The sequence below is a fragment of the Lactuca serriola genome, chromosome 9 (genome assembly GCF_051521515.1).
Source record: "Lactuca serriola cultivar US96UC23 chromosome 9, Lser_US96UC23_V15, whole genome shotgun sequence".
Lineage (NCBI taxonomy): Eukaryota > Viridiplantae > Streptophyta > Magnoliopsida > Asterales > Asteraceae > Lactuca > Lactuca serriola.
In genome coordinates, this window is record NC_136416.1 from 20,725,229 (window position 1) to 20,749,787 (window position 24,559).

Here is a 24,559-nt window from a genome sequence, read left to right on the forward strand (position 1 = left end):
TTACTTTGAATGGTCATTATAACTCATCTTCAAATGGCTTGTAATTAGGGGACTAAAATGCTAAGAAACAGTGAAATATGTTCGAAAAATGCAAAAAGATTGTTTTTTTTGGACATTGTAGCGAAATTGATATACTACAAGGACCAAAAGTGTATTTTTCTAAAAAATACTGTTTTACTATTCCTAGCTTCAATGCTAAGAAATAGTGAATAGGAACGGAAAATCCGCCATGCATATATTGTTTGTGTACGCTATATCATTATATATAAAGAGAGGGAGTCTTTTGTTAGGGTAAGGTCAAAGTATCTTCCGATATACTAATATTTGTTCTCTCGTCTCTCTCAAACCTGCAATTAGGGTTTCGTCCGTCTTTCTCGATTTCGTATTTTTATTCCCAAATCGTTTTTTTTTGATGGAAACTGAAACGCGCAGTACGAGTAAGGAAAAACGACGGCCACAATCTGATGATATATGCGACCAAGTCTTAGGCCGTTACGGCAAATCCGTCGCACCTCAACACGTCAAGCTCTGCAAAATTGCTACGCGTACCCGCAAATCCCTAAGATCTGGATATCAGCTCACGACTCCCCACTCTTACCTCCAAAATATCATTCACGCCCTATCTACAAACTATGACACCGGTGCAGACTCAGTGTCTGCGATGTGTTTGTTTTTGGAGTTTGTGTTGCCTCGGGTTCCTAAGGAGTTTATAACCAAGTCCGAGGCCACTAAGGCTATGGAGATTGTTGTTAAGGCTTTGCATGCTACGAGTGATAACACTTTGGTCGAGTGTTTGGCTTGTTTGCTGGAGTTGTGTGACTTGGACAATTGGGAATCTATAAAATTAGGCGTCGAGGCGTTTATCTACTATTCAAGTCATACACGGCTGGAGGTATTTAATTGTTCTAGCTATTCCAAACTCTTACGTAGTTGATATATTCATGGAGTGTTAATTTACCCCTCTATCTCTAGCTACTAAAACTATACAGAATAAATTTAAAAAACAAAATTAAATGACTTTTTTTTTGAGCAAGGCAGAAATATTATAAGTGATAGGATGCCAATAAGTTGTTGAATCAAAATGCAACCATCAAACAATTCAGAGGAAATCGATACTTTTTGAGGTCTATACAATTTGAAAAATGCATGCATTCTTCGTAGCAAAAAAAACAATTATCCTATCACATTAGAATTTTTGAAGCAAAGTGACAAAAATAATGAAAACCACACAAACATGAAGTTGGATAAACTAAACAATTATACAAAATTTTCCTAATTCACTAAACTAAAAGTTAAATCATGAAGAAAATCAAATCAATAACAAATGTTAATAATCACAATGGGCTAAATGTCAAATTTTTACTTGTTATGGTATGAATTTACATTTCATACAAAAGTCATATGAAATAATTTTATACATTTATAGTCATAAACACACACAATCATATACATACACATTGTATTGCTTGTTGATGTGCTCTTATATATCTACAGAAACTAACATTTTGTAAAATATTAAGATTTGCTTCTCTTTCAACAAATAATTGCCTATAAATCTATGATACTCGATCAGAAATAGTTTATTCTGTTGTTGCAGGTTAGAAAATCTGCTCAGATTTGTGCTGTGAAGGTCTTCCGTTCTTTTGAATCCGAAAAGGTCAAAGAATGTGCAAGTGAATTGGTACTACAAATGTTCACTTCCCATGTGTCTTTACCCATAGACGAATCGGATACAATAGATCCATGCATTCTTCACATGATGGATATGATGAGATTCCTAATACCTGATTTACCACCAAATTTCGCATCAAAAGCAATTCGAGCATTACCTATAGGAGCCAAGTCCTCAATGGTGATGAGGCGTATTTTAGATTTCATGGAGATTCTACTCAAATACTTTGAAGATGAATCCGAGCTTACACCGATAGATACCGAATAATAACAAAAAAGTGGATTAGCGAATATTCCTTAATCATTTGTCGTATAGCAGGTAGACATATATGATATAATATATTTCCTTGATATGATTAGTTATATGACAATATTATTTTGCATGTGCTTTTAGGTCTTCTGACATCTGATCATGCTACTGCTACAAGGGCTTCAAGTATTCTAAAAGAAAAGTTGGGACGTGTATTTATCTTTGAAGATCAAAACATTGTTGCACCGAAGGAAACAAAAATGGTGGTAAACATATGCGATGCACTTTTAGAAGTTCTCAGTACTCATGCAAACGAGCATTCTTTACCTGTCATTGCTGGTTTATTTCAAAATATCGGGAACAAGTCCATTGTCTACATGCACAAGATACTTCTAAAGCTTGCTGAATTTATGACAAAAGCATCTGGTGATGTAAAAAAACATGTAAGTTTTTCTTTCAAGTACATTTATGTCTTGCATGTTTCTTTTTTTTAAACATATATAATGACTTTTGATATATTTGATATTACAGGTTCAAGAGTGTATCGGGTGTGCGGTAATTGTTATGAAGCCGGAAAAAGTACATGAATTCATACCTATTTCCGTTGATCCCGATGAACTTACTTACTCAAACACATGGTTGATACCTATTTATAGGGATCATGTTGTTCTGTCATCCTTGGGGTTCTTTATTAGAACAATAGTCCCTCTCTCCGAATCTTTCATGGAAGCATGCAAAAAAGGTAGCCTCAAAACATACAAATTCTTAACATTAATTTATCATCATCATGACATAATAAAATTTTGTTTTTCTTTCTTGCAAGTTGAAGAAAACTCAGAAATCAGAAAACAATTTGAGTCTCATGCACGAGGTTGTTTGGGATTACTTCCCGCCTTTTGTCGCTATCCAACTGACGTGTGTGAAAGTTTTGGATCCTTAGCAGATCACATGATTAAATGGCTAAAAAAGGATGTGTTTATGATCGAGTATGTTGGCATAGCTTTGCAGGTAATAATTGTTTTTAATGTACAATTTGTTTTTGTACATAAATGGTTTTGTTTTACTAGTTTTGCTTGCCTTTTTTGTTTGTAGTATCTTGTCAAGGGAAACAAAGGCCTTCCTTTTCTCTCTGGTGAGGAACTTTTCAAAGATTGGGGGATTGAATACGGTAAAAAAGTCGAAATGGAAAACATGAAGGCCATGTTACCATGGTTAGAGGAGTTTTTGAAAGCTTTTATCCAAGTTTTCTTTCAATTGTCCCCTGAGAAACCTCCTGCTTTTGTAAAGGTCATGATAGTAACTTCGTCGCTTGGGTAATTTTATTTATAACTTGGTTTCTGACTTTATTATATATTAATTATACTATGCATTTACAGGACACGATTAGATGCTTGACACTTGCTATTAAATCTTCAAAAGTAAAAGTGATTTTCCGTTGGTCACTTAAGAATGTTTCTGTAGATGAAGGTAGACCTTCAAATTTGATACTGGAACTTGCATCATTGTTTGTTGAGGCAACTGGAGTTGATTCTGATGATATTATATACAATTCCATCGAAGAGTGTTTGAAGGTTTGTTTGCTTTTTGATGTTTTTTTTTTTTTTGGGTAGAATCAAATCATACTTATTTTGTTTTTATGTAGGAAGGGGTAGAGGATGGGGATGCATATGCTGCGCTTTACAAAATCTTGGTGGTAAGAACCAATACTACTTAATTAATTACTCTCACCCCATGAAATTTGTCACATAACATTTTTGTTTTTCAGGAATCTTCCGACTTCAGATCTTCAAAGTTTAAGCAAGTTATGGATTTATTACTTGGTTTGAAACCCCCTAAGGATATAACTTCACTTAGATGGCGGTTTTTGTGCTTCAAGATCTTGTTAGTTCGCTCAATGGAGGTTGGTTATATTCTGTTCTAGTATTATTTATTTCTATACCGTGTGAAATTCGCTGTTTGCTAATAATGAATTTCTGTAGATATTTCATGCTGGAAAGAACATTTATGGTATTCGTATGCTGTATAAAATCATAGTGAGGCCACAAGATGTAAGATCTTTAAGCAACTTAATTACTTGTTTCATTTCATTAAGTTCTTTTTCTTATAGTTGTATTGTTTGTATAATCTACTTTTGATCTAGAAAAAAAGTAAAAAGGTGGCAGCCGAGATCCTTGTAGAGACAAGTACCATTTTCAAAAAAGAATCATCTCCGTCAAAACCAGGAAATTATCAAGTATTCATCAGCATGGTATTTTTACCACTCGATCAATATATATTCAATTACATAAATTATTTCTTTATTAGTTTCTGAAATGATGAAAACATTCTTTTAATTATATTTTTAACTTTCCAGATAATGTTGTTACTCTTTTGGAGTCCTTATCACGGAAAAGCTCCTTCTCACGTAAAAGCTGATGCAGTCTCTGCGTTATCACTACTTGTATCTGATGACCCACAAATCTGCCTTCTCATGCCAGATGTTGTGCCATCAATCCTTGGATTGCTGGATAAGGAAGACAACATACAAGTTGTGAAAGTAGGTGTTTTTTTTTAAAGCTTAGCTGTGTTTCTTCTACCATTCATGAAATTTTTTTATATGTATATATGGTGACAGGATGTTTTAGGGTTCATAGAGGCGTTAACTGTCAATCTTCCAGTGAAATACTTGTACGACTTCCATGCTGATATTCTTGGTGGGATTCTTCCATGGTCGTATGTTTCTCTACATGATATCAAATCAAAGGTATGCGTGTTAAGTTATGTATGTATGTATGCATGTATGTATGTATGTGATCATCATGTGTTTTCAATTACAGGTGACTATGATTTTGGAGATTATGATGCAGAAGTGTGGTCCTGCATCACTCAAATCTCCTGTACTTGAGCAATACCAAGATTTTGTTATGAATGATTTTGGGGTAACAATCACATCACCCATTACCATTAGTAACTTTAAGCACCTGTCATCACTGGAAGGAGATGATGATGATGATGATGATGATGATGATGATGATAATAATAATAATAATAATAATAATAATAATAATAATAATAATAATAATAATAATAAAAAGAAGAAGAACAAGAAGAAGAAGAAGAATAAGTAGGCCACTGGGGGTGTGGAAAGCAGTTGGGAAGATACTCAGATAGCAGCCTGAAATGGAAATCTTTCAGGATTATGCGTGTATATGAGTGAGATGGAGATACATTATGATCTGAACCACTTTATACATGTACCAAAGTTGCTGCACAACTTCCTTGGTGGGCTTCTTCCAGGTTCATTTGTTCATCAACATAATATCAAATCAAACGTATGTTTTAAATTACAGGTGACTGATTTTGGAGAATATGATACAGAAAGGTGGTTCTGCATGCATCACTCAAATCTCTTGTACCTGAGCAATAACGAGATTCTGTTATGAATGTTTTGGCATCAATTAGTTTTATGCACCTGCCACTACTTGAAGAAGATAAGAAGACAGAAGTAGACAACAGTTGGGAAAAGGCAGTCTTTCACAATGTTTGCGTGTATAATGTGAGTGAGATTGAGATACTTTATGATCTGAACCACTTTATACATGTACCAAGGTTATTGCTTCTCACCTATGTGTGCATGTTACATGTTGAATGCTGTTGATACTTTATATAAAAAATTAAGTGTTTTTATTTTTGTAATTTTAATATTTACTTGTATATTTAATCTTACTTTTTACAAAAGAACACAAGTATCAAAAACATTAAAAAAAAGTCATTATATTTAGGAGAATCACAATTTATACCCTACATTTTTCTTGCATATTCTCTACCATAAGAATAAACTGAAAGCCAAAAGTCTAAACAAAAGTTAAAGATTTGGAAAAGCTTTGGGCGAATTGAAATCATACGCTCCAATTGGTCATCAACGGTAGGTACTTTATTTCATAATTACAAGAAATGGGGCATTAGCGGCAACACCTAGCATTAGCGGCTACATGTAATTGACGCGTTACATGTCGCCGCTAATAGTCGCATAATAGCGATCCGCGTCAAACGAGCCTCATCTGTTCGATTTGGTTTCAATCGTAGGGTTTAAACGGAGCAAGAAAAGGCGCTGATTTTTCCCTCCAGGTGGTCGCCGCTAATGCCTCTGCTTCGCCGCTAAAGCCCTTTTACAGATAACCCCCTTCCAGCTTCCTTTCTATTCCTTTCTGTGTATCATGTCTGTGAAACCCAGCGACTTAATTTCGTTCGACAATCAATCGCGTCCAGCCATCATTCCTGCCACAAGACCGCCAACACCGTCGACCCAGCCTCCATTTCGTCAATTTCGTCGAAGACTCGTATCACCGGCGACGACAAATCATTACTACCGGCGACGACGAAGTAAATCCGACGACCACAGGTGGTTTTTGCCTTCTTCTCCATCGTTTTTTTGTTTTAATCTTCTTCTCCTACTGATTTAAGAGTGGTATTGTTGCAGCCCTTGTAGACTTTTTCAATCTCCAGCGGGGTTTTTTCGTTTTCTGCCGGAATTTAGCCGGAAAAAACTTGATTGTCGGAAAGTTGTGTCAATACGTCATCACCACCCTTCTCCACTAGATTACACAACTAGGTTCCTTTATAACTTATGTATTTTTGTATTTATATTATGTGTATGTACATACGTCATCACCACCCTTCTCCACTAGATTACACAACCAGGTTCCTTTATAACTTATGTATTTTTGTATTTATATTATGTGTATGTACATATGTATTTGTATGTGTTTTTGTAATATGTATAATGTATGTATATTTGTAATGTATGTATAAATGCATGTTTATATGGTGAAAACAGAAAAAATTATATATGTTTATGTACGTGTGTTTGTTTGCCATATGTGTATATGAATTTGTATGTATAAGTCAATATGTTTATATATGTATATTTGTTACCATTTGTGATTGAAATGTATATATAAGTGTTTTTAATATGTTAATTTTTACCATTTGTGATTGATATGTATGTATAAGTTTTTTTTTAATATGTTAATATTTTACAATTTCTATGTATATGTAATATGTGTATGTATTGTATGCAATTTAGAAACTAGAATGCTATAATGAAAAAAATGAAGAAAAAAAACAAAAAAACAAAGTAAGATGCGATAATGGAAAGTATTATTTTTTATATATGTATTTGTATGTATAGAAAATTACATATGTAATTTGTGTATTTGTATGTCATTTGGAAACTATAATGTTGTAACTTTTATTCATATTGTGATTTTGAGTGTCGATCAAGCCTCTTGTTTGGCTGTAAATTGATGATTTTTGAGTGATTATGTATGTTTTATCATATTTTATGGAAAAAAAGTATGATGTTATATTGTGTATGTATTTGTATGCAATTTGGAAACTACAATGTTATAATAGAAACTGTATTATTTTTTTATATGTAATATGTGTAAATTCTATTCATATTGTAATTTTGCAGGCTATATATGGGGTTTAGTTGGGCGATACTCTTCTACGTGATGACGGATGTTATGGGCTTAGGACATGGAGGTGATGGAGCCGGGGATCCACCACCTCCCGTAGGCTTTGGTCGTGGTCAACACGAACAGGATGGTAAGTCTTATTATGATATATTTGTTAGATATTTTTATCCATTTATTATAAGCTATCGTGACTAATATTTTTAATTATATTTTTCAGCTGAGCTCCCTAAAAAAAGAAGAGGCCTAGCAAAAAACATTCAACTATCAAAGATAATACAGACAAACAAGGGAAAACCTGTAGATTTGGATTTCGATAGGGAGCTGACAAATTCCCCTGTCGGGAACCATGGTAATTGGTTTACCCGTGAGATTGGGAAGTATATATGGATGAACATCCCTTTGAACGTATCTGGTTGGGATAATGTTTCCCCCGCTTTAAGGAATGCAACCGTGGTTCATTTAAAGGTAACTTGGACAATATTTTAAGTTTAGTTCTAATTGGTATTTAACTAACTAACTTTTTTGTATTTGTAGAATAAGTTTGATTTAGATAAGGTTAACTTGGATCCCGAGCGTGCTCAGTTGTTGTAGAGCATTGATGCGACCTTGCAAAGAATTTATAGAGGCCGAAAAAATAAAGCGCATACTTATTTTGAGAATGTCGGGGGGCTTACAGATATCCCAAGGGCATTAGCCAACCCCCCGATGGTATGTCACGTGAAAATTGGCCGCAAGCAGTCGAGCATTTTCAAACTCCTGAATTTCAAAAGCGTTCGGCGTCAAACAAAGGAGTCTGTGCACAACAACAAGTTGTAAACAGAGGGGGATCGTGCTCGTATAGCAATGCATGTTTCAAAGAAGTAAGCTATGATATATTTAACTGTTTATTTAAGTTATAATTAATCTAATTTTTAATGTTAAATAGGACATCGCTCGAATCGAAGCATTTCGTAAGGCCAATACTGATCGCCAAGGGGTGTTTAGTAGTCCTGAAGTCGAGCAACAATACGTAAGTGGTTAATTTGTATTTTCATATAGGTGCTTATATCGTCAAGGGGTAGTTAGTAATCTAATTTTTATTATATTTATTTCTTTTTTGAAAATACAAAATGCTTTACTCTTTGAGATCAGTCAACAAACTCAAGCTTCTTCTGAAGCCAATGGTCTAACACCAAAGGATACACAAAATTGTTTTGAAAAAATATTGGGTGTTCGATGTGGCCATATCAGAGGCATCGGACGAAAACCTTCTACGGTTGTGTCGATGTAGGATCAGGAACAACCACTGACACAACCACCACCACAATCACAGGTGACAAGACTATTTAATTTTGGTAATTGTTTAAAATGTTGGTAATTGTTGGTTTAGTAATAGTTTCAAATTTTGGTAATTGTTAGTTATAGTACAATGTTATAATGTTTTATATGCAATATGTGGAATGTATATTTTGTATATAGAATGTTATAATGTTGGTTTAACTTATAAGACTATGGTGTTTTCTTTGTAGTTGGAAATGCTTCAAACAATGTTAAAAGATTCGGCATGAAGTGCTGCACTTGAAGATTGGTTTCGTTCGTTGCCACAACGAAATGAAACTGGAGGAAATGAGGAGAGCGATGATGACGAGTAGATAGTTGTAGGATTTCTTTATGTTTTATTTGTGCAAGTATTTTAGACTAGTATTTTCGATATTTTGTTATATGTTAAATCAGACGAGTATTTTAAATAGATATTGTATTAATATTTTGAAATGGAATGATGTAGGATTAGATTAATTAATCTAATACCAGTTTTTTTATTTAATTTTAATGTGAAACATATATATATATATATATATATATATATATATATATATATATATATAAAAGAAAAACACAAATACCGGCGACGCCTTTAGTGGCGACAACAGGATATTACCGGCGACTGGTCTTTAGCGGCAACATGTCTTTAGCGACGACAGACACGCATTAGCGGCGACAATTTGATTAATAGCGAAAAAACATCAGCGTCGACAAGCCCCACTTTTAGCGACGACGTCTGTCGCCGGTAATACTCTACTTTCTTGTAGTGTAATAAGAATTTGAGATAGAAACTGGTTTATGGATTTGATTTAGGAGAATGGATTTTATTGGTCACTTTTGTTTAACAATTTTTTTGGATGAAGTAACAATTTTTTTTTTGTTTAACAATTTTTTTATCGTCTAGTCCTTTGTATTTTTTGTGTGTTTTCTATTCTCCTATAAATAAGGGAAGATCTAGTAGATAGATGAAAACTTTTGCTACATTTCTGTCTAAATCTCATTGTATCAAGAAAGCATAATACAAGTTGAAACAAGATTCTATTTACTCTAAGTGTTCTTAATTATGTTTGTTTTCTGATCTCGTTTCATTACTCGATTAAATCACAACTACATTTGGTATGAGAACATGAATCATACTGCAATGATCTTATTTTCATCTTGTGTCAATCATATTTTGAGTCTCGTATTGGATTCAAAAGTTTCCGCACTTTTGATACTGAAAATCATCTTTGATCTTCAGTTGTGATTCGATTCTGCAACTAGTTTGTTTAATCGTGTGTTCTACTTGCTTTTTCTGATCAATTCATCCAATAATTCTCAAATTTCTAAAGTTTTTCTGAGAATTCATCCGTACATCAATGGCAAATTTCATTATGATCAATGGGATGATCGCATGGAAGACTACTTGAATGGATTGGCTGAAGAATGTATTGATGGAAATGTTCTTCCTCCAGCGAATGTTCAAACCATTGGTTCATCTGCTTCAACTCAAAGTGTTTATGAACAATCAACAAGGCTGAAGAATAATGAGAAAATATGTATAAGAGAGCTTTGTGGTGCTCTTCCTCCTGTTGTTTATAACTACGTTCGTAGTTGTAAATCTGCAAAAGAGATCTGGAATACTCTCAAAGAGAAGTTTCAAGGGAGTGAAAAGACGAAAATCAACTATGTGAAGCATTGTTTGGTGGAATTGAAAGAGTTCAAGCAAAAGGAAGGTGAATCTATCGAACTTTATTACGATTGCTTAAATGAACTCATCTACAAATGCAGTCGTAATAGAATAACCAGGACAACCATGGAGTTTAATCTCACTTTCATTATGGGACTAAGAAAAGAATAGCGAAATGTTAGTCTTATGGTGAAAACTCAACAGAGCTTTGATACCTCAACTTTGAATGATCTTTATAATTTGCTGAAAACTCATGAGCCTGAAGTTATCGAAATGGCTGAAGAATCGAAGATAAGCTTGGGGGGACCACTTGCTTTAGTTTCGAAAGTATCTGAGAAAGAAGCTACTGAAAAATACAGTTTTGATGACGAAGGCTTGATTGTTAACTTAGATGATGAAGCCATTGCTTTTTACTCTAACAACAAAGTGAAGAAATTTTATAAAAAGCCATTTGGTTCGAAAGTAAGGCCTGGAGAAGCGAAAGTGAGTTTTGCTGGAAAAGTGAATGAGGGGAAGAAGTTCGAAAAGAAAGATTCAAAGTATGAAGATTCGAAAGTTGAAAAGAAGCTCAAAGGTGACTCATGTGTCGACTGTCACTATTGTCATGGTGCAAATCATATGGCAAGTGACTTTATGCTTCGAAAGAAAGAGGAGAAGAAAAGTAAGATCAAAGACGAAGCATATTATGTCGAACGACTGGAGGAAGTAAGAGCAAAAATGAAAGGTTTATCTTTAGTGGCAAGAGGAGACGATGATGATAAAGGAAAGTATCAAGTTTGGTCATCAAGATCTGATGATGACGAAATGGGTAATCCTACGCATGGCGCAATGTATGCGAAGTTTGAGGATTAAGATGAAGAGAATGTATTCTATACTTCAATCTTTTAATATTCCTTTGAATGCTTATGATTTTGAATTGACTGCTTTTCATGACATTGTTGCTTATTTTGATAATTTGGTTATCTCTATTAGTAATGAGGCTAAGAAATCTAGTACTCAGTTACTAGAGACAAAGAAGCAGTTGGATTCGAAGAAAATGAAAGTAGAATATCTAAAGTTACAAATAACTAATCTCATGTGTGATAGGGACAATTTGAATAATGATGTTCGCATGTTAGTAGCTCAAAGAAACATATATTGTAATTCAGCTAAGAGATTATATGCAAAGTTAACTACTTTACATCACTCTTCTGATATAAGCAAAGAACAACATAGGACATTATTATCATTCTTAGCTTTTGAAAGAGAAAAGATTGATTGTGTGTCTTATGATTGTGAAAAGACAATAGCTGAGTTTGGTAAAGTTCCTGATAATAGGTTTGCTTATGGAATTGTGAAAATAGATGAATATTTGAATGCTAATGAATTAGTTGACATTGTGAATGAAACCTTAACCAAGAATGAACAAATAAAGATTTTGAAAAGGACTGAGAATTCGAAATCTGACTCTCAATCTAATTTTGCTGATATTGAAGATAATTCTAATAATGTTACGACTTTGCTTTCTTAGTTCGTACGCAACACATATATGTTCCTTCTCAAACTTTAGAAAAGGTAAGCCTCGCACAAGATCGCCTAGTACCAGTTTGTTGATGTCCTTGAAATTGAGACGCGGGAGCCTTTAGTGTCATAGCCAACAGTCATCTGAAGATGCTTCCATAAGTAGGCAAATAGAAGGCTTCCCGATGATTGGTTTTATGTTTAAAGGAAACATCTCTCCATTTCTTTTGGATTTCAGAAACACCGTTTTTGTTTTCTTCTCAAGAATCTCTGATCCTTCATCATCGAATGAAAATTTCATCCCTGTACCTACAACCAATTGAGAAACACTTATCAGATAATGTTGCAGGCCTTCCACATAAGCTACATTCCGAATGGATAGTTCGTCATTCGTGATCATGTCATATCCTTTAATTTCTCCTGTGGCATTATTTGCAAACTTTACTTTGACACCATCCTCCTACGGTTTTAATTCCCGCAGCTCTTCTCTCCTTCCTGTTATGTGACGTGAACAACCACTGTCGATGTACCATCTAGAGTCATATTGTTCGTCACACATTACCTACAAAATTAAGAGAGATTTAAGAACACAACCCTTCGTGGGTCCTAGTGAGGATTTATTAAGAACATGAAAAGTTACATTCGTATCAACCAAGAAGGTTCTTTTTAGCAAAACACTATTCTCTCCTTTGAGTATTTTAAAAACCTTCATTTTATTGTCACCAAGATTACTTTCAACCACATTTAATTTCCGTTGAATAAATTCTTTATGTTTCTTAGCCATTATTTTTATACAAATCTTTTTCCTTCTTTTTCAAGTTAGCTTCGTATTCCTTGAGAGAAATTTATGGTTAAGAAACAACTTTACTTTTGTCTTTAACATTTTTCGATGTGTTAGCAGATTTTGAAACATTCGTTTTTGGAGAAAAAATTGTTTTAAGCTTTTCAATCGGATTATAAACTAGTGGTTCTGAAACCGGTGATTTTGAAACATATGGTTTGGAAAAAGATTTGGATTTCGGTTTCTGAATTGGAGAAGAGTTCATATTTTGAACAAAAGATCTTTCTGAATTAACAGAATTTTGATTTGAATTCTTGTTTTTCCAGAAACGTTTTCTTTCTTGCAAGTTCTTCCTATATCTAACATTCAGTTGTCATTTCTTAGCAATGAGTTCCTCAACTGACTTATGAATGTTAGTTCTAGGTTTCTTTTTTCTGATTGGTTTTTCATGTTATTCAGAAGAGGTTTCACTAGGGATATTCTTAGTGCCACTTGGCCCTGCCTGATCATAACGAAGGTCAACACGATTCAGTGGTTCCAAAACGTATTTTCCTTTCGTCTAACATGAGGTCATTTCGGAAAGACCTTTTGTTTTGTCTGCCTTGTCTATTGGCCCAGACCAGAAAAATTCGTCACAACCATCAGCATTATCAGTATTAACAATGGACGTCAGTTCTGATATATCAGTTTTGTCCAGTCCAGTTTTTATGAAAACTTGATAAGGGATGGTTTGTACTTTCGGAAAAACCATGGCTTTGCTTTTAAAACTTCTGAACCTTTATTTTCAACAACACGAATATATTCGATTGAATTTTCAGAAATCAACTTTTTGTTTGGTTCAGCCTCATTTTGTACAGATGTTGAACAATCTATCTCATCATTTACAAAAATCTCATTCATGTCACTCTCGTCAAATTCAGAAACATTTTCAGCATTAAAAGTATTTTTTGAACTTAATTTTATGCACAACGAGTCAAATTTTTGCACAATATTAGATTTAATTTGTTATTTATCCTTATCATCCAACATTTGTTTTAACATATTTTTATGTTCTTTGGATTGAATATATACTTCTATTTTGTCAAGGCCAATTTTGTACGAATCGGAAACATCATCAGAGGACACAATAGATTCACACTTATAGCACTCTGCATCGATTTCATCCTCTTTAAATTCAAGAAAGTATAAAATCATTTTATGTATATTTTTTACCTATTTCACAATCAAGATGCAGTTGAATAATATTGAAATTGTAACGCTTGTTTCAGGTATCATTCATTTCTCAACAATTTAGGGTTTTGGACTGGAACTCGACGAGTTGATGAACCCCAACTTCTCGAGTAGAGATCTTTGTGGACACGAGATTTAGGATCTACTCGACTAGTTGGAAGGCCCCAACTCGACGAGTAGATACTGGAAAGGAAAACCCTAATTTTTCGGGTTTTATACCCTATATAAAGAACTTATGGCTTATTTGTGGCCTCCCTCATCACCTTTACAGTCCAGAGAAACCCTAGTTTGTGCACATTTCTTAAGACCGGGTGCTTCCAACCTCAAGGTTGTTGGTGGAAGAGTTTCCAAGACTTGGACCATTTTACCCTATTGGAGTGTAGAAGGAAGATTTGGAAGCATTTATTAACCAAGAAATCCACGCCTTGACTATTTCTATTTTTTGCCTTTTATGTATTTCCAAAACACATTATACATACATTTCCATAGTAGGTTTAAACCATATATAATAGCCATGCATGCTTGTACGTGTTGGATTAGGTGTCTAAGCCTATAACCATAAATTGTATAAACTTGAATTGATGGTAACACAGTCTTTTTGGTTGCCTTCAAACCTGGCAAATGAATAGGATTACTATTAAAGAGAGAAAAATGATTTATTAATTTATTACTTGGTTAATAAATTAATTAGAAATCAAAATAAATGATTTATTAATGTATTATGGAAATAATATATTAATTAGAAATCATATTTTTTAATTAATATTTAATCCGAAATTGATTTGGAATTAATTTTGGGATCAAAGGAATTAATTGAAACTGCAGGGACTAAAGGTAACAATGTTCAATAGTTGAGCATTGGGCATTCTAGAACCTTCCTAGGGGGGGGGGGACGAATTCTAGGGTGTTCTAGGGTTTTGTTGGACTCTAAGGGTGCCTTGGATGCCTTAAGTAGGAAGTTAAGAGATTAAGGTTATCTTGGATACACCTGCCTTATCCATACCTTCCAAACATCTATATAAACCCTCCACCATGAGGACTTCCGGTTATGCTCTACCAAGAGCCCTTGCCCGAAATTTTAATCTACCCTCTCTCTCTATATATAGTATTCCTTGGTAGCTTGGTTTGTTTGTAAGCTATTATAGGTGTCACATTTGAGGCACCTGCTCTCAAGAGTTCAAGATCTATAAGGATTAATTTTTATTACTACATAACAATTGAGGTATGTATCTAAACCTTAGTATTAGGTAAATTTCGATTATTATACATGCTTCCTAGGGTTTCTCTTTTGTATTCAAGTTTGCATGTTCAACTAGTGAAAACCTAGATCCAAAATTATAGGGTTGCATGAACACATATTATTTGTAGTTATTCTTAAAACCTATCAGTACGATAGATATTGTAATATGTCAACAGGCGATCTATATAACAATATATGTCTATTAACTTAAAAAATTATTATTCCATTGTAATTCTCATTTGTAAATTTTTTTTTGATGAAGTATATTATTAGTAAATTGTTTAATCTTATCTTACATAGCAATTTTTTTTATAACTTAAACTAGATGAAATACTAAAGAAATAAAAACTATGAGGATTAAAATATTTGAGAACTATTTATTTTAAATTAACTAATCATTCATGTGGCGGGTTATATGTCTTGTGAAGTGAAACAAAATACAAAATTAATAGTATTACTAACACCGGGGCGTGAAAAAACGGTTCCTCATTTTGAGTCCTTGGATCTCTCCAACTTTGCATCACAACCACATAAACTCTCTATTTACGTATATATCACGGCAATTTTCATTCCGATTTTCCTTCTTCCCCACGATCTCCTTCTTTTTCACGATTTGAAGATCACAGCCCTCACCCACGACACTCTCTATTTTCATTTCAAATCCTCCCCCACCTTCTGCACAATCGTCGATTCTTTCATCCCAGAGTCATTCAATCAATTTCTCAACCTCCTTCCCTCTTCTCTATTCGTGCCTTCTTCTCTGACTTCATTACCCCACAAACTCCTCTTATTTCTCTGATTGCGTGTGGATGTTGGGTTATAAGAAAGTCCTCTCAACTGACTTCATCTGACTTCAAACTCCATCCTACAACGTTAGCATCTCATTCGTCCGTTGGCCAATGTTTTTTTATTTAATACAAGCCTAAGGAACCAAATAAGAAACGACTTAAAATCTTCCTTTTCTCAGTTTTTCAGTTTTCAAAAGTCTGTCAATTCACAAGGAATCCCAAACAAGAGTCAAGAAACAATGTCCTTGAGTCCATAAAATCTAATAGTTATCACATTCTCACAAACAAGACTGAGATTTTTCCATCTTTATTTACTCGGATTTCAACTATATCTTTGTATGCTCCCATATTCTTCCTTTTCAAAGGCTTTAAGAATTCAAGTATATTAATGATATCAAACAACAATTAGCATTATGATTAGTGGTTTGAAAGTTTGGTTGTAATTTGTGAATTTATTTAGTGGGTTAATAATGACTTATGAAACATCAAATAAACAATTCCATTTTACTATTAATAAATAGTTTTATTCAATTGGGATCCCCACTTTGAAAAGCCAAATATTTAACGTTTTGGAAAAGTCTGATTAAAACATTTGACTAAAAAAACTACGTAATAATAGAAATGTCATCCAAAAAAATTATACGTTAATATAATGTTTAGAACATGTGGTTTTTATTATTCAGGTAGTTAAACAACCAAACATTAACTATAAGGGATCATGTTTGATGCTACAAAATAAAGTATAATAGATCCTTTGTTTTTTTATCAATCAACCCCACTAATGTATTGTCATTAAATAATAATAATAATAATAATAATAATAATAATAATAATAATAATAATGTACTTAAAAGTAGGATGCAATTATAAATAAATCAACAAATGTATGTTGTTCCCAATGCATTGTGTACAAAATAAAACAACTTTATTATAACTATAATTGGTTAGATTTATCATAGTATAATGACAACCAATAGGATGCTATAAAAGAAAGTAAAATCAATATATTTTTTATATCGGTCAACCCGGCTACCGGACAGGTATAACACTAGTCAACCCGGCTACCGGACGGGTATAACACTAGTTAAACCTGATTCATGCGAATTCTTACATTCAAGAATTTTGATTTGTCCCCGGAGCTTCTTTCCTTTTACAAGATCCATCCCTCGTTTTCGAATTAGACTCAGTGGAATGGATGATACTTTTCTTTTAGAAATATAAAACAGAAAACGAAACCTATACTATTCTCCACACATTGCATCATAAAATAGACAATTGGAGTCACGCCCTTGTTGTACCCTCACCACAGAATATCATCGGCCCAACTGTAATGGACCCAACAGTGTTTGGCTTCTCGGTTTCATGCACTCCAATTTATTTTCTCAGCAAACCACCAGATAGCCTCACAGCCATAGCCACAGAAGCATCTAACAACCCATTAGTGGGGTTGGCCCAATCAGTATAATCAGCCCACTTCAACATAGGCTAATTTTATTTTATTTTAAATTAAATATGCTGACCTACGATATTTTTTGTTGCGAAGAAAAAAAGATAATCAACTAGGATGTAAGCTTGTTATAGATAACAATGTTTAATCTTTGAGCTTTAGACCCTTGAAGCATAAACTGGAATGTTTTTTTTTTCTTCTAAAATTGTTCTTGAAATTGTCGGCTTTTTTTTATTCCAGACCTCGGTTGGTTGAGAACGGTTTAGACTGGTCTCGGTGCCATGGTATATGTCTATTTAAAATGTAGCATCAACCTATTCAAATTGTTCTTCTCCTCGTTCCTTTGTATTTATCTCGTTAAAAACAAACAAAATATGGCATTCCTTACAACTATGAAATGTGAAAACACAAATACGAAGCAATAGGAAATAAAAAGTACGTATATTTGATCCCTTTAAGATCTATCTGATCTTTAGTCTCTTTAGAATGTAGTTTAATTCAATGTACATTTTACCTTTCTATGATCCGTCATCTCAACATGTACACTAAACCCCTAATGTATACATATAACACGTACACGTATGTATCTCTATCATCTCCAATACTCCAAATCCCAAAACCAGTCCTCCATCAAACATAATAAATCATACCAACTTCTAACAACGAAGTATGAGGCACATTCAGAACAACATCAGTTCCCCTACAATTCCTGCTCAAGAATGAATAAACAACATCAATAGCAAACTTCGCAAAAATCGATGAAGATTTCTTAGCCTTCGCATATGAATGCCCAAGTATATATGCAATCCCGGATTCCCGAGCTTTAAGTATCTGAATCGATTCATCTTTAAGAGCTGAATGAGTCTCTAAACACCCCACAAACGACTCCTCAATCTCCTTCAACGAATTCACCATTTTCGTTTCATAATCCTGGAGCTTAAATGCAGGCCCACCGGGGACACTGACATCTACATCAACATCGAAATTTTCACTGTCTGTGTCCCCGTCTTTTCCTTCCGTTTCAACATACTCAACAAGTGCCGACACAACACGGTTTTCAAAATTGTAATTCTCATGTGGTACGTCTTTGTAACCATATCTAACAATGCATCTAAACATATGATACTCGCGGGGCCCGACACGGCCCACGAGTATCCGCTCCTCGGCCCGAACATACGGGACTTGAACCGATTTCACACAAACGAATACCAAAACTTGGTGGAATGCGGGCAAATTGGTGACAAAATGCCCAAAAATCGCGGGGATTCCTGTTATTAAATTCGTGTAAACGAGCCCGATTCCCGGGACCCGCACCATCCCGAGGCTCGGGCCCAATGAGAGAATCCGGTTCATTGAGACTTTGTTTTCTAAATCGAATTCGTGTTTTTTTAATTTCCCATAATTCCATACGAACATGATGGACATGAAGGTTAGTGAGAGGAGGAGTGGGATCCATCCACCTTCTGGAACCTTGAAAAAGGCGGCTGAGAGGTAAAAGAGTTCGATTGATCCGAAGAGTAAAAGAAATAAAGCAGCGGTTACAATCTGTTGCTTCCACACGATTATCATCACCATCGTCATCAAACAAGTTGTCACGAACATCACAGTGGTCACCGCTAGCCCTACCAGAATCAAAACCAGAAAGTCAATGAATTGCTCAATTTTGACTTTTGAGTTAAAAAGTCAATGAATTGAAAAGGATGAATGATATGATACCATAAGCATGGCCAATCATGTTCGTGTCTCGTAATCCGATCGTTACAGCTAAACACAAGCTCAATAACATCCAATTTACCTCCGGGATGTACACCTGTCCGTATATTTTTCTTGATGTATGAACGATTTTCACGTGGGGAAAACAATTCAGGGCACAACACTGACTTATAATCGAGAACGTGGCTGAAATCGCCGCCTGACTTCCGACCACCGCTGCAAATGTCGCCACTATGAACACCGGCCAAAACACAGCTTCTGTAAACAGACAAATAAAACGTTGAAATCATGAAATTGTAAACGGTTTATTAGTTATTTAGGTTTAAATTCTTACCAGGTATTGCTTTATAAAAGCTTCTCTGGATATCTTCATGATGCCTTGACAAAAACGCAGCCTCACCCAAATACGCAAGAACCAAGCAAGGATACACAAGAAACGTGAATGCAATCTGAAATATGAAAATTCACGCGCTTTAAAAATCATCAAGTTAATAATGAATAATGTTTGATATTTTTGGACGATTACCTTAACGGATAAGGTTGAAAAATGGCCTAAATCAGCAAACATGGTTTCAACGCCTGTGATTGAGAGAACAACTCCTCCTAACGATAGCCAACCTTCACGACGAGTCCTTTTTAGTAATTTCACCATGTAAACAGGCGAAAGAGCGTGAAATATTTGTGGGTTCCATTGAATTATGTTATATATTCCGATTCCAGCAATCGATAGCAGCCATGCTGTTACAATGGGAGCAAATAAGAAGGCAACTCGGTGTGTTCCGTGATGTTGAATCGAGAAAAGTCCAACTAAAAGAATACACGAGATCCCAACCACGTAATCTGACAAGAAAAAGTAAAGATTGGTGAAGAACACAAGCAAGAATGAGAATATATCAATTTATGATCTGCATAAGCTTGACTTACTTTCATGAAGACCTGCAACTTTAATTCTAACTCCAGATACCGCTGAGAGAACTGAAAAGGAAGTCGAATGAGAATATTAGAACGAATTTCAAGCTAAAATGCAGAATCTTGATATGAATCATTTACCCGATATAGCAGGAGTGAAAACCCCATCACCGATTGTCATACAGGTTCCAAGAAGAACAAAAATCAACAACCCTTTTCTGAACTTTCTGTGTTTTTCAAAGAACGACTTCAATTCAAAGCTTTGCCAGGTTTCTGCTGTTTTTGCGACACCATATGCCGATAGTTTCTCATCGGTTTCTTGTTGATTTGGAAGCATACTAAGTTTTGCATGCCGACAGAGTAACGAATACAACGCAAAAGTACCACCTGTTGCACCAATTAAGCAAATGTTCAAATTCATAGAACGGTTTCTGTATTTTATAAATGGAATTTATATTTATAAACCATTCTCCATACCTTCGCCATTGTCGTCAGCTGACATGACAATGAAGACGTATTTAAGGAGGGCAATTAGTGTAAAAGTCCAGAAGATGAAGGAAAGAACACCGTAGATTTCTTCATCGTCTTCATGAAGACTAAGCTTCCCTGAGAAGGTGGTTTTATATACGTAGAGAGGGGAGGTACTTAGATCACCATATACGACTCCAAGACTCTGATAAGCCAAACTCAAAACCGCTGAACATGATGCCTTGTTCAATTTCTGGTTCGATTAATTAATCATACTCATTAGTTGTTTTGATGGTTTAAGTGTCAAAAACGTCTAGAATAAGCCTAATTTATGAGAAATTTTCAACGGTTACAAGCCGTTCTTGAATCTTGATAACTTTATTTAGAGAAAAAAAGTATGACCCTTGAAAAGAAGATAAGACTGACACAGAATAACAGAGAGGGAAATTGGTAGGAAGTAGGTTTAATTGCAGAAAATACGTGATTTTGAAGGGCATATGAGAAAAGAACACAAAATAAAACTAGTTTTAAAAGGAATCCTTTTGGGTATTGTGTAATAGCAAAATCTAATCAACACCAATTACAATTCACACTCAAAAACATCCAAACAAGCCTGATACGTACAACATTTACACATTTGTACGCCGTCATTGAATCTTGATAATTCCTTACAAGAAGAAGGTTCGAAATAGTTCACCCATGATGATAAACATCTCAAAAGTTAACAAAATTGACACATAAACGAGTGGTTTTGAACGCAATATTGATGAGAAAAACCCTGGTTTTAGGAATTCCCTTGGTGCATTGTGCAATGACCAAAATTAATCAACAACCATTGCGACTCACACTAAAAAAGCATCCAAAATACATGTAATGGATGCAAAGTTTTCCCCGTGTGAGAGCATTCTTGGATCGTTTCAAACAAAAAATTATAAAACAATTCTCACCCACGAAGTAAAACATCTCAAAAGTCTCAAGAAAAATTGACACAGATTCATATAAATTGGGAATTTCAACTTATAGTAGGAAAAAGTTCCTAAAATTAGGAACACCTTGAATACATTGTGTAAGAGTCAAAGATAACCCATACCCAGTGCAATCAAACACTAAAAACATCAATAAACCTAACATAAACAGTATTTTCCCACTTTTGCAAACCATTATTGAATCTTGATAACTCATTAACTCCTACCCATCACGAAATACGTCTCAAAAGCAAAAACAATCGACACAAAATCACGGAGATGATACAAGTAATGAGCATGTTTTTTTTTTTTTTGCAAGAACGCAGAAAAGAAGAAGAAGAAGAAGAAGAAGATACCTGGTTTTGAAGGCCATGTTCTATGGACTCAAGAGAAGTTCTTGGATGAAACATGGGTGTAAGTAAGGTAATGGAGTTTATGAAAATGGGAAGAAAGCAGGAAGAAAAGAGGTTGAAATGAGTAAAAGAGTGAGTGTGAAGGACGTTAAGAGGAATGTAGGATGTGGGCACAAGAGTGAGGAAAGGAAAGGAAAGAAAAGGAAAGTAGTCAACAGGCATGTGTCATGCTCTCTTAACAATCTTTTTTCACACCCCCGTCTTTCTCTCTCGTTTTCTCCGCCATTTTACCCCCAAATTTCTTGGATGAAAAAAATGCACATGAACTTAGCACTTTCTTAATCAATATACATATATATATTTTTTATATTAGGTAGTTTTTATATTAGGTAGTAAATAAAAGAAATTTAAATATATGTAAATAAGATTTAAATCAAACTGTTCACTCAATGTAGAAGAAGGTAAGTAGACATACACAATATCTTTAGTAACAAAAACAACTTTAGAGTTAAAAAAAAATTGGTTTTTTATTATTTCATAATCTTGAAACACGAAAGGGACATTGGTTCAAAAATACTCTTTTGACCCAATTAAGAAACCATAATAAACTAATCATTTGCGAAAAGTCATGTTTAGAATCTGTCTTTTATATGATTTAACATTTGGCTAAAATGCATATAACTTATTGATGTAATATTACTAAAAATATCTTAAAAAATAAAGAAAATGTATAACTTTTTAAATCGATTTGATACGGTAAAGAATTACATGTGATATTGAGATATTTCCGTATATATATGGACAATTATGGAATTAAGATTTAAGCACAAGATGTGATAGTGGCCTACTTCAGTCGTACCTACTAATTCATCATGTGAAGTTAATGAGATATGAATTTGAGGCCAATAGAATCATTTGTACTTTATAAGCTATGACGTTATAATAATAGCTAGTATTCATTTGTGGTTGAAAAACAAAGTATTTAAATCGATTTAAAATGTGATCAATGTTTAAAATGATTGGTTTGATCTTAATTTAAAAAATTATTTATATAATTTTCATAAATAAAAAATTATGCTATTGTAACTTCAGAACAGTTATTTTAGTTGTTAAAATTTGATTTCATATTATCATAGTATATCTTTATAAAATAGGATAATGTTATAATATAACAACTTATTTTATAAATAATGTGTTTTATCTGACCATTGAAGTTGAAAAAGTATCCCACTCTTGTCAATTCTGGAGTTTGTTTAGCACAAGTATATTTCACTAGTTATCATATGTTTTTTTTAGAACGGGACTAGTTATCATATGTTTAACAATGCTTATATTAATTTGACTAGGTAATTTAAAATAATGAAATAATTAATTTGACTTTTGTCAATTTTAAAGTATGTTCAACGGCAAATAAGTGTTAAACAAATTCCAAAATTGACAAGAGTCAAATTAATTTTTAGTGATAAAATCAAAATCTTAGATGGGCACATAAATTTGATTAGGTAATTTAAAATAATGAAATAACAAAATGCTTTTCATTTTATTTTTATTTATATCATCATTTTTTTCAGACATAACTAGTTATTTTATAATCAAATTTTGTTGCATCAAGTCCCTTTTTAGTTTTTAGTGATAAAATCATCATGATTGTTTATAAAGTCTACGTGCAATTATTGTCAATTTTATAAAGATAGTTATGAACTTTTTAGATTAAAAATAATGGTCATTATTTTTAAAACAAAACAAAACTAGTTTCAATCAGTTGAATCGGTATCTAATCATGTTATTATTTTTAAAGACAACTAAGGAAGAATCTCCGCTTTACGGGATTGGATACGCCAAAGAAATGGGGGTCATTGGATTCTTCATTTTCTTTACCACCTTCATTTGGAAAAAAAAAAAGTCAAAATGCAATTAAGGACATTGTAAGTTATATGTCACTAATTAATATTACTGATAACAAAATGTAAGTACAATGCTAATATGGGTAACTAAGATATCAAAGACCTGTGATTCTTTCATGGCAACAGTTGGATCTGGTGTAGAATCTCTTCCCTTCGCTGATCACAAATTCATCATTACGCATAAAAAACATTTTATTTCCTTATATACTTTAGTTTTTAAAGTATAAACCTAAACAATGAGTATTATTGTATGGATTCGCAAACCATAAACATGTATAATAATTAAAAAAAAACAACTTTAACATAAGATAAAAAAGGCCTTATTTAGTAGGAGAAATTGTTTCTTTAAAAGAAATATATCAAAAAATAGAAATTTATGAAGTATTGAAGTGTAAAATGAATGAGTTGAGTATACAAAGTAATTTATGTGTCGATTTAAGATGTTGATGGGTGTGCTGAGAAAAAGGACCCACAAATATTTGCCACACCAACAACAAATAACTATTAAAAAGAAATATAATGTTTATATATAATTAATAATTAATAATGTAACCATGAGTATTATGAATCACTTTTTTCATTTATGAAACATACCTCTTGATTGGAGTCAAGTTCATATCCATTCTTTGCTGCCAAAGCTTTAGCAATCCACACAGATTCCTAAATTAAAGACATCTAATCATTTGCATGTTTGAAAAAAAACAGTTAATAATCACAACTAACTTTAGAGAAGTATGATATTCCCAGTATAGCTACACCAGCAATAAGCATAGCACTTGAGATTAAGTCCTTGAAATGACTAAACTCTTTAGGGACAGAAAATGGTGGAACCCCGTGAGTTATATTTCCCACCTGAGATATTTTTTACAAAAAATCATGTGGTAATATATAAATTTTAACAAATTACTTT

At 33.6% G+C, this 24,559-nt stretch overlaps 3 protein-coding genes across 3 annotated transcripts; 2 read left to right on the plus strand and 1 right to left on the minus strand.

The window, feature by feature from the left end:
• Positions 1–348: 348 nt before the first annotated feature.
• Positions 349–5,596, plus strand: LOC145075134 (ribosomal RNA-processing protein 12-like). Its single transcript, XM_079021433.1, has 14 exons — positions 349–892; positions 1,598–1,990; positions 2,066–2,364; positions 2,453–2,663; positions 2,745–2,929; positions 3,014–3,208; positions 3,298–3,492; positions 3,564–3,614; positions 3,687–3,821; positions 3,901–3,969; positions 4,062–4,169; positions 4,275–4,457; positions 4,536–4,664; positions 4,738–5,596. Exons 3-14 carry the CDS (start codon positions 2,182–2,184, stop codon positions 5,026–5,028), a joined length of 1,935 nt encoding a protein of 644 aa, XP_078877559.1. The 5' UTR covers positions 349–892; positions 1,598–1,990; positions 2,066–2,181; the 3' UTR covers positions 5,029–5,596.
• A 1,786-nt stretch (positions 5,597–7,382) lies between these two features.
• Positions 7,383–8,483, plus strand: LOC145074830 (uncharacterized). The gene is made up of 4 exons (XM_079021153.1): positions 7,383–7,510; positions 7,598–7,845; positions 7,915–8,240; positions 8,306–8,483. Exons 1-3 carry the CDS (start codon positions 7,384–7,386, stop codon positions 7,969–7,971), a joined length of 432 nt encoding a protein of 143 aa, XP_078877279.1. The 5' UTR covers position 7,383; the 3' UTR covers positions 7,972–8,240; positions 8,306–8,483.
• A 9,271-nt stretch (positions 8,484–17,754) lies between these two features.
• Positions 17,755–21,964, minus strand: KT1 (potassium transporter 1). Its single transcript, XM_079019027.1, has 8 exons — positions 21,749–21,964; positions 20,437–20,680; positions 20,101–20,346; positions 19,975–20,025; positions 19,577–19,890; positions 19,385–19,499; positions 19,054–19,308; positions 17,755–18,959 (listed from the first exon to the last, which is right to left on the minus strand). The coding sequence occupies exons 1-8, from the start codon at positions 21,800–21,802 to the stop codon at positions 17,968–17,970; spliced, it is 2,271 nt and encodes a 756-aa protein (XP_078875153.1). The 5' UTR covers positions 21,803–21,964; the 3' UTR covers positions 17,755–17,967.
• Positions 21,965–24,559: the final 2,595 nt, after the last annotated feature.

Bases quoted from the DNA above. Each gene is read 5' to 3' on its own strand.
- LOC145075134 (XM_079021433.1), top strand. From the start codon at position 2,182: ATGGTGGTAAACATATGCGATGCACTTTTAGAAGTTCTCAGTACTCAT. The intron at 2,365-2,452 runs GTAAGTTTTTCT...TTGATATTACAG, and splicing joins CTGGTGATGTAAAAAAACAT to GTTCAAGAGTGTATCGGGTG. The intron at 4,665-4,737 runs GTATGCGTGTTA...TTTCAATTACAG, and splicing joins TACATGATATCAAATCAAAG to GTGACTATGATTTTGGAGAT.
- LOC145074830 (XM_079021153.1), top strand. From the start codon at position 7,384: ATGGGGTTTAGTTGGGCGATACTCTTCTACGTGATGACGGATGTTATG. The intron at 7,511-7,597 runs GTAAGTCTTATT...TATATTTTTCAG, and splicing joins TGGTCAACACGAACAGGATG to CTGAGCTCCCTAAAAAAAGA. The intron at 7,846-7,914 runs GTAACTTGGACA...TTGTATTTGTAG, and splicing joins CAACCGTGGTTCATTTAAAG to AATAAGTTTGATTTAGATAA.
- KT1 (XM_079019027.1), bottom strand. From the start codon at position 21,802: ATGTTTCATCCAAGAACTTCTCTTGAGTCCATAGAACATGGCCTTCAA. The intron at 20,681-21,748 runs GTATCTTCTTCT...TAATCGAACCAG, and splicing joins AACATGGCCTTCAAAACCAG to AAATTGAACAAGGCATCATG. The intron at 19,891-19,974 runs GTAAGTCAAGCT...TTTTCTTGTCAG, and splicing joins AGTTGCAGGTCTTCATGAAA to ATTACGTGGTTGGGATCTCG.